The following is a 17,435-nucleotide window of genomic DNA, read 5'->3' on the forward strand; positions in this document are numbered from 1 at the left end:
ATCCCTGCCTCGTACCGTTTTTGATTTGGAACCTTTCAGAGCCACCGCCAGATATGCGTACCATAGCAGACGGGTTTTGGTAAAGCGCCCGGACTCCTGTTAGAAATGAGTCTTTGAAGCCGAATTTTGTAAGCGTGTGGTCTAGAAATAACCAATCAATCCTATCAAATGCCTTCTCTGCATCTAAACTCAGTAGCATAGCCTTTGTGCCTGTCAGGTGGGTATGGTCTATTATGTTAATGATCTTGCGGGTGTTGTCCGAGGCTTGGCGGCCCAGGACAAAGCCGACTTGATCTGTGTGGATGAGTCTCGGCAGGATAGGATTTAGTCTGCTCGCCAAGATCTTACTATATAATTTGAGGTCGTTGTTCAACAATGAAATTGGTCTGTAACTTCCACATTGGGTGGGGTCCTTACCCTCTTTGAGTATTATGGCCAAATTAGCGGACGACATTGAGGGAGGGATAGGACTTCCTTCTAGAAATGAGTTGAACAAATTCAATAAGTGGGTTGATAAGATAGGTAGAAATTTTTTATAGTAGGCATTTGTGAAACCATCGGGGCCCGGCGTTTTGGATATTTTTGATGCCTTTACGGCGGCCGACAGCTCTTCAAAAGTTATTTTTGCATTTAGTCTTGTGTTCTCCTCCTCTGTTAGCGAGGGAAGTTCACATTCACTTAAGTAATCTATAACTGACGGCCGGTCAGTGTTGTTTGATTTTGCGGAGTGAGCTCTAAGATTGTATAGTTTGGTATAAAATTTGGTAAATTCCTCCGCTATTTTTTTCTCACTGTATCCTATCTCACCAGAGCTATTTTTTATTGCAGTTATCTGTGACCTCTTTTGTATTCCTCTTAACTTGCTGGCAAGAAGTCTATCGGCCTTGTTCCCTTTATCGTAATACCTCTGACCCGTCCATTTTAGAGCTTTTTCTACATTGTCCATTTGGATCGCATGTAAATCATTCCTAACGGTTGTCAATTGTTTGTAGATTCTCCGTGAGGGGTTAGCTTTGTGTAGCTGTTCTAAGGATATTATTTTATCTGTCAGCTCTTTGGTTAATTTGGTCTTAGTTTTTTTCCTGTGGGCGGCAATTGAGATAAGGTTTCCTCGAATTGTCGCCTTATGGGCCTCCCACAGGATTGCTGGAGAGGAGACTGAACCTTGTTTAGTCTAAAATATTCCTTCAGAGATTTTTTGATATTTCTGACAATCTCAGCGTGGTTCAATAGGGAGTCATTTAGTTTCCAGCTGTATGAGGTTGATTTGACAAATGGGATGGATAGGGTCAGGGAGATGGGAGCATGGTCTGACCACGTAATAGGGCCTATCTCTGACTTAGTGGCGGCCTCTAGTACATTCTTGGTTACAAGAAAGTAGTCAATACGTGAATAGGTCTGGTGAGGTGCCGAGTAAAAGGTATAATCTCTTTGTCCCTGATGTTGTGTTCTCCAAATGTCCACTAGGAAAAACTCACCCATAATATCTTTAAATTTTTTCCCCAATCTTTGGGATTGGGTTGAATGTTGTCGTCCTGGGGTGCTCGATTTGTCTTCGTTTGGGTTGAGAGCCATGTTCAGATCTCCCGCGACTAGCAGGGAGGATATATAATTTGGGTCTATTTTTTCTAGAGCATTTTTTAGAAATTCTGACTGGTTCTCGTTTGGAGCATAGAGGTTAACGAGGGCGATTGCAGAGCCCGAAAGTGAACCGTAAACCACAATAAATCTTCCCTCTGGATCTGCCGTGATTTTTGTTAAATTAAATGGAGTGCCCTGACGGATCAGAATGGCGACCCCTCTGCGCTTACTAGTGAACGATGAGAAGTAGCTCATCGGATAAGTTTGTTGAAATGTTTTAGGTGGGTCTTGAGACGTGAAATGGGTCTCCTGAAGGAAAACGACATCACCGCCAGATTTTTTTATTTCCTGCAGAGCAAGCCTACGCTTTCTGTTGTTATTTAGGCCCTTGACATTCAGGGACACGATTTTTATTGCTTGTTGATGGGCCATGGGCTCTAAGTTTCCTCTAGTTGGTGAGGAGTCTCCCTTTTAAGCAGGGAGATGTGGGTTCGAGTTTAGATAGGGGGTTCTTGCTCGCTGTCGAGCTTTGAGGTGTTCTTTGATTATTTATAAGGTTAGGGATTCTCAGCCGGGAAGGGCAGGGGAGGAGAGGATGGGTAAGAGGGGGAGCCCGCTGAGACAGTAACAGCGGGGAAAAGTGGGGGGGGAGAAAGTCGACCCTAAAAGGGTCGCAAAGGTTGAGATCCGGTCTGAACTACGGACCGGCTTGTAGGGTTTAAGACCCTTGGGGGGCGGGTCCGGTGATGACCTCTAGCAGTCTCGGGCAGGGTGGAGACCCTTGGGTTTCTCTGTTTTCGTCCGTATCGGGCGTAGTGGTCCCTTTTTCTACTAGGAGGGAGAGTTTAGGACCTTTGGTCTTACAGGGGAGGGTGCTTATTTAATTATTTGGGTGCTCGGAGTGGGTTATTACTTTTGCTATGTCCTTAATAGGGGGCTGGGGAGTAGAGGGAGGGTTTTAGGTCTGGGGGGGGGGGCGCGGACGAGAGATATATATATCTTTTTTTTTTTTTTTTTTTTTTTCCCTTTTTCCCCCCCCCTCCCCCATCCCCATATATGTATTGTAATAGTGATAGGGAGGGGCAGAGCGGCCGGGGCGGGGGGCAGTGGGTAGAGGTAGGGAAAGAGGGGTGAGGAGGGGGGTAGGACAGGGAGGGAAGGGGGGGTATAGAGTGCACATTTTTACAATAGTGTATTACCATCATGGTAGTCATATCATTGGTTCAGTTGTATACCTTTCCCATTTGGGAACCGAGAAGAAACCTTCGTGTTGCAGATTCTGCAGGGTTGTGGGGGGCCGGGATAGGGGGTAGGGGGGGTAGGGGTGGGTCTGGGAGGGAGGGCGGGGTACATTGTATAGATGGGTGATTATTGCTCTTCCTTTATTGTACACCTTATCTGGGCAGTTGGTGGAATGTGCTATAGTTAGGGGACCGTGTGATCCCCTTTACTGGTCTCACTGGAGAGGACACTCCTCATGTTTTTTAGCTGTGCCAGCGTAAGACAGTAGTGTGGGGGGGGAGGGGAGGGGGCGAGGAGGGTGGGGGTGGGGTAAGGGAGGAGGGGATGCGTCTCTATAGTGGGCCTCTGGTAGGCCTTGTCTATTGTGCCTTTAGTGGAGAGCGCGATAAACATCGCGATGTGTAACCTTGTTGATCCCTTCTATTTGTCAGGCCTTATGTAAGTAGGGTAGCTGTGGTTACCCTTGGCCCTGTTACTGTGCGTGAGGGGTTCTGGGGATGCCGCCGAGGGCTAGCACATCTAGCGTGAGCTTAGCCTTGGTTAGGAAAGGCCAGGGGGGCTTTGAGGGGATGGGCGGGGTGTGATCCGAGGTTAAGGGGGGGTGGGACTAGAGGGGGGGGTTACATCCTTAGTTCTATCGTCCGTCAATTCCCGTTGGGTACAGGCAGTTATTTTTGCATAGTGAATACACATCAATACCATTCTGGTGATAAGCAATAGTACATAAACTTTAAAAGAAAAGAGAAGAGAGACAAAAGGAATAGAGAAGAGGGGAAAAACAAAGAAAAAGAAAGAGCATTTCCACTGTGGGTGGCTTTCAGGTTAACTGATCCCCTTGTATAACTTCTGACAGATTATTGTCCTTCAATATCGATTGGAGTGTGGAGGTTATCGTTGGGGTGGGGGTAGGGAGAGGGGAGGCGAGTTCGGGTTGAGGAGTGAGCGGTCGCCGTATTTAAGGGGGGGGGGGGAGGGGGGGGGAGGGGGGTGGGAGGGGTGTCTGTGTGGGGGGGATGGTAGGGGGGGGGGGTGGGAGGTAGGGGGAGACGGGGAGAGAAGGGGGGGGGGGAGGAGGGGGGGGAAAGATCAGTAGAAGGGGTCTTTTTTTTTTTTTTTTTTTTTAAAACAGGGTAAACTCAATGTCAGTCGTGCTGCGCTTCTTGCGGCCCAAAGAGGGCTGCGTAACTAGGGGTTACAGGGTTACAACGAACTGGGAAGGTGTGTGTGTGGAGCAACATTACAGACCCTGTCCCTTATGGGTCCTCAGCGGGATGCAGCGTTCTGGGACAGGAATTGTAGTGGAGCTCGGTCGTCCTTCTGAACGATTCCCGGGAAAGGCAGGGTCCGCTTCTGTTCGTGGGCTCTGGTGTTGTCTCGGTCCTCCCTCAGCCGAGGGGGGGGGGAGGCGGTAAGAGGCTCCGCGCGGATTACTCTCCGAAGCCAGGCGATCGATGTGTCGGGGGACCCCTCGTAGAGGTCCGTGTGTTGAGGCGGTAGTCGGAGGAAGATGCGCCACGCAGAAGGGACAGCGGTTGCTGCGGAGCTTCAGGGACTCGATGGAGGGGGTTAAGCCTCAAGCGCCGCCATTTTGTCGTCGGGATGGAAACGGTGAGGCTCTCTCGAGGCGGCTGAGCAGGTAGGTAAGATATCCGTTCCCTCATTTCTCTCGGGGGTGTCGCTTCTCCGCGATCCTCTCCGAGGCCCTTGTCGGCTGGTCCTCCTGGTCCTCCCTGTCGCCGGATCGATTCCCAGTTGAGTCGGCCGAACTAGGAGGGTGCAGAGCCAGGCCCAGGGTCTTCGCTAGGGGTTCCATGTCGTCGGGATGTCTTATAGAGAGGAATTTCCCCTTGTGGTTGATGACCAATTTGAAGGGGAATCCCCATTTATATTTTATGCCTTTGTCTCGGAGGAGCAGTGTTAGGGGGCGCATGTCCTTCCTGCGATCCACCGTTTGCTTCGATAGGTCGTTGTAGACCTGGAGTGTTTCTCCTCTAAACGTGATGTTGTCCCGTATACGACATGCTCCGATGAGCTTGTCTTTCGTGGTGTAACTGTGGAGTCTCACTATAACGTCTCTCCGTCGGTTTGTATCGTCGGATCGTGGACCTAGGGCTCTGTGCGCCCTATCGATCTCTAGGTCTCGTTGTTCAATATCTGCGCAGATGGAGACAAAAAAGTCTGTCACATAGTCGCGCAGATGGCCTGGCAGGATCGTCTCCGGGATGCCTCGGATCCGTAGATTCTGACGGCGATCCCGGTTTTCTTGATCCTCCAGGCTGTCGCGGAGGGAGTGGATTTCTCGGCCGAGTCGGATGATCTCTTCATCCGCATCATTTTGGTGTTGCAGGGCCTCTTCAAGCTTTGTTTCAAGCGATGTGGTTCGCTCCTGGAGGCCCTGAATATCCTGTTTAATTGCGGACACCGCTTCCTTGAGGTTAGCTTGTAGAGTCTTCTGTAATTTGGCGTGAAGTTCCTCTAGGAACTCTTTTGTGATGCCCCCGTCCGGGGGGAGAGTTGTGCCTGGGCTTGCAGGATCTGAGCGGCCTTGCATACCTCGTGTTCCCGGCGTTGAGCCGCCATCTTGTTTTTTTCCCCCTGTGTCTGAGTGTTGTTTCGCGGAGGTAAAGAACTTCCCAACCCCTTGGGTAGGTTGGTTCTTCCCCTTGGTTGACATCCCTGTGTTATCAGGAGTCAAAGGGAGATGTTTTTGGTTATTTTATTCGGACGAAAAAAGTCTATTTTTCCTGTTTATTCCAGTGGGTCTCGGGAGCACTCCTTTCACCCAACTGCACTGGTCGACGTCATCGGCACGCCCCCCCATGTGTGAGTTTTTAATGTTTTAATGTCAACTTTTTTGGCGTACTGCACCATTATCTGTTTGTTTTCTTCTCTTTTTTACATATTGCACTATTATTTGGTGTGAGCCGTTCGTTGACCCCTTCACTGCCTGTTTGTTCAAGGACACTTTTGGGACTTTTCAAGAGACGGTTTGGTTATTATTATTTAAAGGACTGATTTGGCGCCGGCAATTCTTTCTTTTCTCTGTGGTTCATTTTCTGACTGTACAGTCAGTATTTGCCAGGCTGCCTGCAATATTTATTTCAAGTATTGTTATCATTTATATTATTTTTTAGCGCTGTTTTGCACCGTCTTTTTTTCGTTAGCTTAATAAAGTGTGTGACAGTAGGGGCAGCCTGGCTCAGTATATTATAGGTTAAACCCGGTGGTTGCCCCACCTGTCAAGATGGCGGCCCATGTGTAATATGGTCATGTCTTGAAAGTGGCTCGCAGGCTTTTACGCTTTGGCCAAAGGGTTAACTAAATTACCCTTTTTTCAAGAGATATATAGGTATTTCACTGTGTATTTGTGTCACATTGGATGTTGCACTGGACTTCTTTGTTTCTTGTTTTATACAATTAGCCATGCCCAGTAGCACTCCTTTTGACACATATATATATATATATATATATATTGTGGTAATTTGGGGGGGTTTCTGCGCTTGCTGGATATCTGTGTGTTTGTTTACTTTGTCCAGCGGGTCTCAACTGTTTTGGAGTAAGTGGCTCCTCCCACCCAGGGTTTAAAGCTCGCCCCACCCCACCGTCCAAGTAAGCAGGTTTTCTTTTCATGCTGCTGGTTGCAACAGGTTCAATTCCAGGACCATCCTTCCCCTAATTATAGAGGTAAATATGGATTTTAATCATTTAGTGTTAGGACCTGCGATATTATGGTCATGCCTTGAAAGTGGCTCGCAGGCTTATACGCTTTGGTCAAAGGGTTAACTAAATGACCCTTTTTTCAAGAGATATATAGATATTTCACTGTGTATTTTTGTCACAATGGATGTTGCTCTGGACTTCTTGGTTTCTTCTTTTATACAATTAGCCACACTCAGTAGCACTCTGTTACGCCGATGCTCGCCACAAACCGGGACCGGACCGCGGGGCTGAGGTGGGGTTACATTATCACCGACCTTAGTCCGCGCAGACTGATCCGGAGTGCGCAGTTCGTAGTCGTACATCGCAGGGTCAAGATTGGAGAAGGCAGCATCGTTGTTATTGAAGCCAAAGTCGGGGTAGGAGAAGACAGGACAATCGATGGCCGAAGCAGGGTCAGGATAGAAGACATCCGGGTGGTCGTAGTCGTAGCAAGGAATCGGCAACAAGCAGACAGGAGTTCCCCACTTCAGCGTAGGAGCGTGAGCGCGGGAGTGGCTTCTGCGCGAGGAGCGGCCTCGGCCCATGACGCCGATCTCAGCAGTAGGAGACAGCAGGCTGGCCGAAGTTCACCGCAGGGCAGCGTCGGGGAGAACCAACGCTTCAGCGCAAAAGTCCAAGGCAGGCCACTGCAAGGGGATAGCAGCAGGCCGCAGGAAAGGAAGGGTAGCCACTGCTAGGAGGGAATGCAGCAGGTACCGGTGCTGGCAACACGCTTCAGCACAGGAGAAAGAACAGGCCTCTGGATACTCAGGAACTTGGAAGGTAAAACGCTAGGAGAGAGGCCTGGGGCGGTTTGTGGCAGAGACAGTAACGTCCCAGGTAGGAGATTATGCTCGGCACTGTTTCAGTGCCAACGCCCAGGATATAAAGGGCGGAGATCCAATCACAGGAGGAGGGTGTGTGAGTATTCCTCCAATGATGTAGCACAGGGCAGAAGCTGCAATGAGAAGCAGCACATGTGCCATTGATTTCCAGAGGAAACTTTTGCAACTGCAGAAGTCTGCAAAAGCTATAATCAAAGCCAGGAGTGGATTTGAGAGCTTGCTGGGTATCTGTGTGTTTGGCCCATGTATAGGGTCAGTGTAGCCATCTCACGGAATCAAAAATGGCTGCGAAGCCCAGTTAATATGTGTTTCCTCAGTTATTCATCTGTAACATCAAGTTTATGTGTTTTGTGTTTACTGTGTTATCTGTGGAATTCGTTGTAGGCTGAGTCTGTAATTCACTTAGCGAGGCCAGCATACAAAGAGTCCAAGGACTGTCCATTGTATTGGGCCAGGTACAGTGTTCTGAGACAAAGTGGGGTTGGGCTGGGATGCACCCACCCAGCTGGGAGAGCACACACTCCAAGGCCGGAGTATTGTTTTCCCCTGATAGTGAGGAAAATCACTCTGTGGGGTGTATGGAGCTGAAACCGGGGAGCAGTGTCTGGGTCTTAGTACCATCGAATCGCTCCCTATAAGCCAATTCATATTTCCTTCTCACTGAGGTCCCGCAGCTTTTGGTCATCCTATAGCACTGTTACAGCCGCCAGGCCTGATTGGTCTGTCCAGGGCAAGTCCTCTGTCTCTGATTGGCACAGCAAAGGCAATCTCTATCTTGTGATTCCGATCATGGTGTAAATTGTCTGGTCTCCCATGACAAAGTAAATGGGCCATAAGATGTCTTCTTTTTTACTGTTGAAGTTTAAATGAATATGGACATTTTCTAATGGACATTGAAACATGTTGAATAGACCATGGACAGAATCCATGAAAACATAACGAGCTTAGAGAATGTTTGTACTGTATGTTACTAAACAACTGGATGATGCATAATGGCCACTAACAAAAATGGTACAATAAGTTCTAAGAAAAACATTATATTATTTTCAGTAATCTGGTACACACATTTGCCCAGAATAATAACAGTTTTGCATTCATACATCAGCCCCAATACATTATTTCTATATTTACAAAGTAAAACTGGGATGACTAACCATAGTGACCAAGCTGATCTTGTCAAGATTATGTTACCATTGGCTTCATATGAAAGAAACATAAAGGAAACTTACTGTAGGCGTCTAATTTAAAAGTCTTTACTAGAGCAAAACAGTGCAAAATAATAGGGCTCATTTTGTTTGATGGATTTAAAACCAATATTTACAATTAGCACACAAAAATTAAAAAAAGGACAGCAGGAGTATGGGAATATGTATATAAACTCTATTGATTTACAAAACCACTTCCAAAATCAGGTAAATCCCATTATTACAAAGATAATTATATTTTTTCATAAATAGTGCTGAAAGTGTACACAATCATATGGTAATGAGCACTTTACCTACCAACAGAGATCCTCTGACCTCCATTATTGTTAACATTATGCTAATAACGAAAAGATATTTAGCACCTGCTGAAAACTGTCCTTACTAACTTCTAAACCCTGTGGAGCATTGCTTTATTTCTCCAAACTGCCTATGAGAGAAAGTGGAAGGTATTAAGTGTTACCCATATGAACGGAGAGTGTGGTAATTAACCCTTTCATGACGTGTATACTAACAGATATATTGTGGATATTTAAATGGCTGAAACACAGCAACAAATTAATATTATAATTTTTTTAAGGATTAAGTTTAATATGTTGTTTAATGATGAAAGTGAATGTTAGATATTTTGATGTGACCTAATATTGTATATATAATTTATAGTATAAAGTATGAGTTTACCAGAAAGAATCTATAGCCCATATGAGAAAATGATTTTCAAGGCGACAGAAGTAGACAAAATAATATTTATTTATACACAAGTTCAGGCACTGTGCGTAAAAAAATAAAATAGTTTAACATATATAATATTCAACAAACATAACTATATACATAACAGACAACAAGAAACATATTTACAGATATTTACAAATGACACCTCTTCTTTGGTGGGGCATTGCCTCCCGCACTTGGCCCACAGGTAGGTCTCCCACAGCAGACAGCTATTGGCAACACGGGTGAAGCCATCTCCTCAGAAGAGGGATCAGGAGGGTTGGTAACAAATATTGGGGATACCCCAGATGTGGCCAGTGACTCCACAGATTCTATTGGTGTGGTTGGGACAGAGGTGTCCATACTCTCCTGCATTGTCCAGATCAGAACAATAACTGATCCCGTCAACTGTGCAATGCTCGTAGTAACTGCTGTTTTGTGCTGCCTCATAGTGTGGGGAATGAGGCGATCTTGCCTAGCAGTAGTGTGCTCCCAGCATCTGGCAGTTTGCTCTCTCATTCAGGCATTTATGGCTGCTCTACTCCAGACAGGCAAGGTGCCCTGCTATGCCTCGGAATCCTGCTCTCTGGATGTCCTTTAATTCACGCTGCCTATCCATCATTACAATTGATCTTGCTGCAGCAGAAGGTGGGGTTGGCTGGGGAGCAGCCAAAGTGATGGCTGGTGAGCAGTCCGAGGTGTTGGCTGAGGAGCAGCCTGATGTATTGGCTAGGGAGCAGCCACAGGTGATGGTTGGGAAGCAGTTGTGGGTCTACTAGAGCTTCACCTGGCTCCTCAGGTTTCTCACTGACATCTACAATGAGGATAAAGGTAAATGTGGTTTCCTCCTCAACCTTGGTCTATCCAGTCACGTCCTCCTCCTTAACATGTGGCTCTTCAGCCACTGATACAGCCAATCGTGTTTGCTGTCTGAAAGATGGCCCTAAAAAATCATATCAAAGATATTCATACTAAACTTGAGTACATGGTAGCACATAAGAATTGAGTTTCTTGGACCAAACAGCCATGTCATTTAAATTAAAGAACATTTTAGCAGTAAACTTTACTCCCATGCACATGAATGGCAGTTAATCTTTGCTTTTGCTATAACATACCTTGCCAATAAGTGACGTAAAATACTTTAAACATGATTATTTCTAACATGATTGCTATGGCTAACTGTCAGAGACATGTGCAGAGGTACGACCAGGGAGACAAAATTGATCCCTAATGCAATTAAATAATGGCTTTAATTCAGCAATTGTAAATTACACAGTTTAAGGAAATAGATACCAACCAATAAACAGACAATCCCTTTGTAAGAACTAACTAACATCCTAAGTCCCTGTCTGCAGGGCTGGGAAGATAAGCCTCTTACCAACCTAAGACCCAAAAGACCAAAAGCAGTACCTCAAAGCAGGGGGCCCTTTATGTCACTATCTGGGTTTGGGTTTGTATTGGTGTCCATTGATGGGCCAGCCTCTGGCGGGTTCCAAGGTTAGCTTCACTCTGGAATAGAGGTCGGGACGCTGGTGTCTTGCTGGCAGCACATAGTCCTTCTGTGCACTCAAGAGTCTCCCTGTCAGTTCCTAGCAGAGGCTTTTCTAGAAGTCTGATTAGTCAGGTGGAGACTGGTTAACTGTCTAGCTGCAATTAACGTGCTCCCTGCTGGATTCCTCAGACCACTACAGCCTTAAATTGAAGCCTCATTTAAAACAGGGTTAAGTTACTGTTACACTAACATTATAAATCTGGAATGCATTTATCCAGGACCATGACTTGAGGTGCACAGGTATTATGAGGGCACACATGTAAGCATCTCACATACGTTATTTAGCTAAGTATTCCTCCCCTGTATGTGTGAGTGCACTGCAATGTTTGCGTTGATGTTCTAGGTTGTGTTTAAAGTGACGGTTATACATGATATTGATATCTACTGTATTATATTGTACTGTACTGTTACTTACCAGGTATCTTATGATCTGTAGAGTCCACCAGGCCAGGTAGTCCCACCTGCAGTCGGAAATGGCTGAGGTTTGCTGTTAGGCAAGTGTTTTTATTTAAAATTGTAACATACTAATGGCCGCGATATAATACGTAATGTGTTACCAACTAACGTTCCCTAATAACGTTCTTTTCCAATGTGCATGTACAGTGTATATCTTTAGGCTACGGTAATCCCCAGCCATCCAGGTAACGTTACGTTGGTCAGTTTGCTAATGGACGTTACTTTTGCATATCATTAGCTTTGAGGATACCCATTAATAAGTAGGAAATGAAGGTATGTTACCTATTTCAGGATCGTTATGTTATTTGCACTAAATTAACAACCTTCTGTGGATCTACCCCTAAGCACTTATGATTTTCCTGAAGGGCCATGGCACTCAGATGATACAGAAAGGGTTAAATTCCTGCAACTACACCTTTTATGCACACCCAAAAATATATCAAAAGAGGAAAACATTTTAGGACCCTCTGGTATTGTGATGTATAAGACTAGCATCTAACCAAAACAGATATGTTCCATATTTAACTTGAACAGTACTTTTGCCAAACTGAAGTTATATTTGCACTGGATCACACAATGTTTTAACAATCAACACATAACAATTGAGTGCTCAATGAGTGCTGAAAAGGAGTTATTTTTTATAACTTGTCAGATTAAATATTATTACATATTTCTCTCAGCTTCTGATCCTTAATCATTATAAAGAATCTGAAAACTAATTATGTTAATTTCATTTTTTTATTGCACCTCATTTTAATGAGCTTAGTAAGTTGGATAATCAGCAGTGGCGTTTTAGACCTTCTGATCTGCAATCTAAAATCAATCTAATATTCATAGTCTCTTTTTGCTTGCAGCTTTTATACTGCACATTATTCAACTGTTGACTAAATATGATGAACAAATAGTTAGACATGTGTGTAGGCATCAGAATGTACTGAACATTTTTGATTAATATTTAATGTTGAGGAGAAAATATTGTAACTGGTTCAGCAAGTTTTGTGTAGCGTAATAAAGCACTGGAGGAGAGAAGTTCCCCTGAGTATTTAAGATTTAACAAGCATTAGACCGCATTTTATTAATGCCAATGTTTAATTTCCCTAAAACAAACACAGAAAACTTTAAACTAACAGAACATGAATAGATGCATACACATATTTTTAGAAGTAACAGAAGAATCCAGATTCAGAAAATGTGTACCTGTCTGGAAATATTAACACAAAATGATTCTCTGATATTTTATTACATCCATATAAAATATACCGTGGGGCTGGGTTTTGAGCTTGTTTATATTGTGCATGTCTTATTGTAAATTGTTGGGAGGTATGTGGTCCCTCCTCTTAGTTTAAACTCACCAATCTTGCCCCTATTTAATCAGCAGGTTGAAATACATACAGTACAGGTAATTGTAGTAGTCATTGAGAGATTTCTTCCCACAGGAGAAAGGTGTAGATAACCTTTGCTGCAGCAATAAACCTGGGAAGTATATATATATATTGCAATTTTGTAGATTTTAATCACTATTTCTTTTTATTTCATTTTTTTTAACCAGCTCACACATAGCACATTAAGTGCTTCTAAATGTTAACCCCTTTGGCACTGCAGACATGTCACACATCCCATGCTATTCATTATATAATTGTCTTGTTTCCTATTTTCTCTATGCAATGGAGGAAATACATACTGTAGGACTAGGGTGACCAGGCGTCCCGTTTTTGCCGGGACAGTCCCGGTTTTTTCTCTTCTGTCCCGGTTGCCGGTGCGTCCCGGTAATGTCCCGGGTTTTCTCCCTGGTCCTGTTTTTTTTGTCGGCGGGCGCTTTGCGAGTCGGCGGCAGCGAGGAGGATGCGGCAGCAGCAGTGGGTAAGTATTTTGACTGCCGGGGGGTTGGGCTACTTTAGTAAAACATGCAGGGCCGCAGGGGATTGGATGGGATGGCGGGGGCGGTGCTTTAGAATGCAGGGCTGCAGGGGATTGGATGGGATGCTGGGGGCGGGGCTTTGTCAAATGCAGTCGCAGGGGCGGCAACTTGGCTTCCCGCTCTCCCCTGCCTTCCCTCCCCTGCCTTCCCTCCCCCGGCACCTCGGCTCCCTGGCTCTTCAGCCCTCCCTCCCTCTGGCACCCGGTCCCTGGCTCTCCCTCCCTCTGGCACCCGGTCCCCGGCTCTCCCTTCCCCTGGCACCCGGTTCCCGGCTCTCCCTCCCTCTGGCACCCGGTCCCCAGCTCTGATCTCTCCCTCACCCCGGCACCCCCTCCCTCTGGTACCCGGTCCCCGGCTCTGAGCTCTCCCTCCCCCGGCCCCCCGGTTCGCTCCCCCTCCCCCGCAAGAGCCCGCTCACAGCCGCTCGCTAGCAGTGCGGCACCTCCGGTGCTACTGCTGGTGAGCGCGTGCCTCAGACAGTGCCACCTCCGCCGAACCTGCAGCTGACTGAGGTAGGATATGGGGGGAGATGAAAGATGCAGAGGGGTAGGGGCAGAGATGGGAGATGCAGGGGGGGGCAGAGATGGGAGATGCAGGGGGGGCAGAGATGGGAGATGCAGGGGGGGCAGAGATGGGAGATGCAGGGGGGGCAGAGATGGGAGATGCAGGGGGGCAGAGATGGGAGATGCAGGGGGGGGGGGCAGAGATGGGAGATGCAGGGGGGGGCAGAGATGGGAGATGCAGGGGGGCAGAGATGGGAGATGCAGGGAGGGCAGAGATGGGAGATGCAGGGGGGTAGAGATGGGAGATGCAGGGGGGCAGAGATGGGAGATGCAGGGGGGGCAGAGATGGGAGATGCAGGGGGGGCAGAGATGGGAGATGCAAGGGGGGCAGAGATGGGAGATGCAGGGGGGGGCAGAGATGGGAGGTGCAGGGGGGGGCAGAGATGAGAGATGGGAGATGCAGGGGGGGCAGAGATGGGAGAAGCAGGGGGGCAGAGATGGGAGATGCAGGGGGGGGAAGGGAGAGATGGGAGAGGCAGGGGGGGAAAGGAGAGATGGGAGAGGCGGGGGGGAAGGGAGAGATAGGAGAGGCAGGGGGGAAGGGAGAGATGGGAGAGGCAAGGGGGAAAGGGAGAGATGGGAGATTTTTTTTTAAATGTATTGGGGCGGTGGGGGTCTTTTTAATATGTTTTGGCGGGAGCGGGTATTTTTATTATGTTTTGCGGGGTGGGGTTTTTTGGTATGTATTTTGTGGGGGGATTGAGTGAGCAGAGTGGTGTAATTGATGGAAGGTAGGGGCGAGTGAGAGGATAGAGGGGTAGTGAGTGAGGAAAAGAGGGAGTAAGACAGGGGGGAGGGGGGAAGAGTGAGTGAGAGGGAGGGGAGATAAATTCATGGGTAGAGGGTGTGAAATAGAGGGGGCTCGTGAGGTGTGAAATTAACCTAAGGCCGCGCTTATAGTGCACACGACGGATGATGTCAACCGTCGCCGCTAGTGAAAGTTGTCATTCGCTTTCCGGCGACCAGGTCTTTGATTGGTTCAGAGGCTGTCAAATGTAGCGATAGCCTCTGAAAAATCAAATTTGACCGGCTTCAGAAATTTGCGCCGCTCCCGTCGCTGCGTCGCGCTTACTATAAGCGCACACGACGGTGGCAATACATTTGCTTTGCCGCGACGTCGCATCGCCGGCACTATGAGCGCAGCCTAAGGCCGCGCTTATAGTGCCGGCAACGCTGACGTCATGCTGTGGTCGCTGGAAAAATCAAATTGAAGTGACTTCCAGCAATTGCGACCAAGCCGCCGCGCCGTCCTGTTGCTCCTACTATAAGGGCACACATCAGGGTCAATACATATTTTTGACACGACGTCGCCAGCACTATTAGCGCGGCCTAATATGTGTCAGCCAGATAGGGTTTCCCTGAGATTTTTCGAAATACTTCAAGGGTTCCTCCAAACAAAAAAGGTTGGGAATCACTGGTCTAGTCTATCTTCTTAATCCACCTCCTAGCAGAGCTAATAAGTACTGTAAGTAGCAACATATATTTATAACACACAACCCTATTTCCCCTATTTAGTTTGCAAATTGTAATATTATATACACAAGGTCAGGTTAGGAATGAAGAATGTAAAATTTTTAAAATGTCTTAATTTTAATTAATGCCTTCATTTTTTTATTTAATTTTAGTCAATTATTTATTTAGTTTTAATGTCTTCATTATTTATGTAATTTTAATTAATGTTAATTTTTTATTAACTACAGTAGAGATTAGAAAGTACATTTCAGATTTCAGGCTGCAAAGTGATTTGTTTTATTTATTTATGATAGTGAAATCCTCTATACACACAAACACACACTGCAGCCCCCACCTCTATACACACAAACACACACACACTGCAGCCCCCACCTCTACACACAAATACACACTGCAGCCCCCACCTCTATACACACAAACACACACACACTGCAGCCCCCACCTCTATACACACAAACACACACACACACTGCAGCCCCACCTCTATACACAAACACACACTGCAGGGCCCACTTCTGTATACAGAAACACACACTGCAGCCAGGGTTGCCACCTTCTATTGAAGGCTAACCCAGAGATAACAACATTTTTTTAGATCTATTTATTATATATTTATCTTGCCTTTGGCTGTATCCTCCCTTCCAAATTCCGTCAACATGGCTGTGCGACGTCACGTAATGCACATTGTCATATCAACAAGACGCTCCGTGACATCACGCGGCATCAAGTTGACATGACAGCATGACGCATTATAGTGATGCCAAATTGTCATGGCAACATGTCACCGCCTGACGTTAGTGTCTCGTTGTCATGGCAACGGGGGGGGGGGGGGTGACGTGATATAGTTTGTTTTATAAATAATTTTTTTAAGTGTCCCGGTTTTTCATTTTTAAAATCTGGTCACCCTATTTAGGACACAGTATCAAATTGATAGTGTAGGACCTGCTGATAGGATCTACCTTGATTTGGCTGCAGACTTAACATGTTTTAGCCAAAAGATTGAACTAAATGACACATGCTTATGAGAAGAAAAAACATGGAAATTAATCAAATTATTTGGTAATGATGGATGGGAATTGAGGCTTTCTTTGTTTCTCGATTGGAGGTCAGTTTTTCAGTAGCATATATAGATATATAATACTGTGGTACTGGGTTTTGAGCTTGCTAAGATTGCTTATGTCCATATCAATTAAACCTTATTCAATATTTTTTTTCCCCATATCAGCAATATTCTGCGACTGGAGTCAACAACGAAATAACTACAGTATGTGTTAAAATAAAGGCATTAAATAATAAACAGTCTCAACAGGAAGAGTTGTATATTAAAGTCATGTGTGCTTATTCGATGGAAGATCAACTCTACATAACATTATTTGCTGAGTGCATTAGATGCACTATATGGCTAGATGTTATATTTGAACTTTATTCTCTAAAATATAGAGCCCTGCCACAGATGTACACTGACATTATCAGTATATATTTGATTTTCAGACTAAAGGTTGAAGCTGTAAGATGTCACACTTTTTTATTTTATATTTATAGTAAATGGGGGAGGGAGGCAATTAATGGGTTCCTGTGGTATATTGAAAAAAAAATGGCATTGGTGCCTGATATCTATCTATCTATCTATATATATATATAGGGAAAAGGGGAAACAACGGCGCAAATACTGCTAACTATACAATATATTATTGGGCAAAAATAGATTGGGGGTATAGGTGTGATGGCTGGTTACTTCACGATATTTTGTTTCTTTTTGTTTAATTTCAGAGTAACCAGCCATCACACCTATACCCCCAATAATTTATTATATAGTTAGCAGTATTTGCACCGTTGTTTCCCCTTTTCCCCCTATATAATGCTATTGTGTGTAGCTTAACTTCAGGCAGCAACTGTTAATAATTTCTGGTTTTATTATATCAATTTGCGCACTTAGTATTTATAGTCTCTCTCTCTCTCTCTCTCTCTCTCTCTCTCTCTCTCTCTCTCTCTCTCTCTCTCTCTCTCTCTCTATATATATATATATATATATATATATATATATATATTCAACAAGAATTGTCTTTAACAATTGAGAGTTTGGCACAAAGTTGGTGGAGACTAAGCAAGAAATTACACAGATTAAAAAAGACTTCAACCAGAAATTGATGACTGAACAGATAAGGTGTTTACTTGAAGAGATGACAAATTTGA

At 45.5% G+C, this 17,435-nt stretch overlaps 1 protein-coding gene across 6 annotated transcripts in view; it reads right to left on the reverse strand.

Annotated features, from left to right (window-relative positions):
- Positions 1-17,435, reverse strand: part of PACRG (parkin coregulated) — a 978,203-nt gene that overhangs the window by 244,132 nt on the left and 716,636 nt on the right. Inside the window, exon 5 of one of the 6 annotated variants that reach the window (XM_075596736.1) lies at positions 12,637-12,761. The exons of the other annotated variants lie outside the window; for them this stretch is intronic. Coding sequence (XP_075452851.1) covers positions 12,652-12,761 — 110 coding nt within the window. The 3' untranslated portion in view covers positions 12,637-12,651. Of the gene's footprint in view, positions 1-12,636; positions 12,762-17,435 lie in introns of those variants that run through there. 6 annotated transcript variants of the gene reach the window in all.

This window comes from Ascaphus truei, chromosome 4 (assembly GCF_040206685.1).
Source record: "Ascaphus truei isolate aAscTru1 chromosome 4, aAscTru1.hap1, whole genome shotgun sequence".
In the NCBI taxonomy this organism is placed as follows: Eukaryota; Metazoa; Chordata; class Amphibia; order Anura; family Ascaphidae; genus Ascaphus; species Ascaphus truei.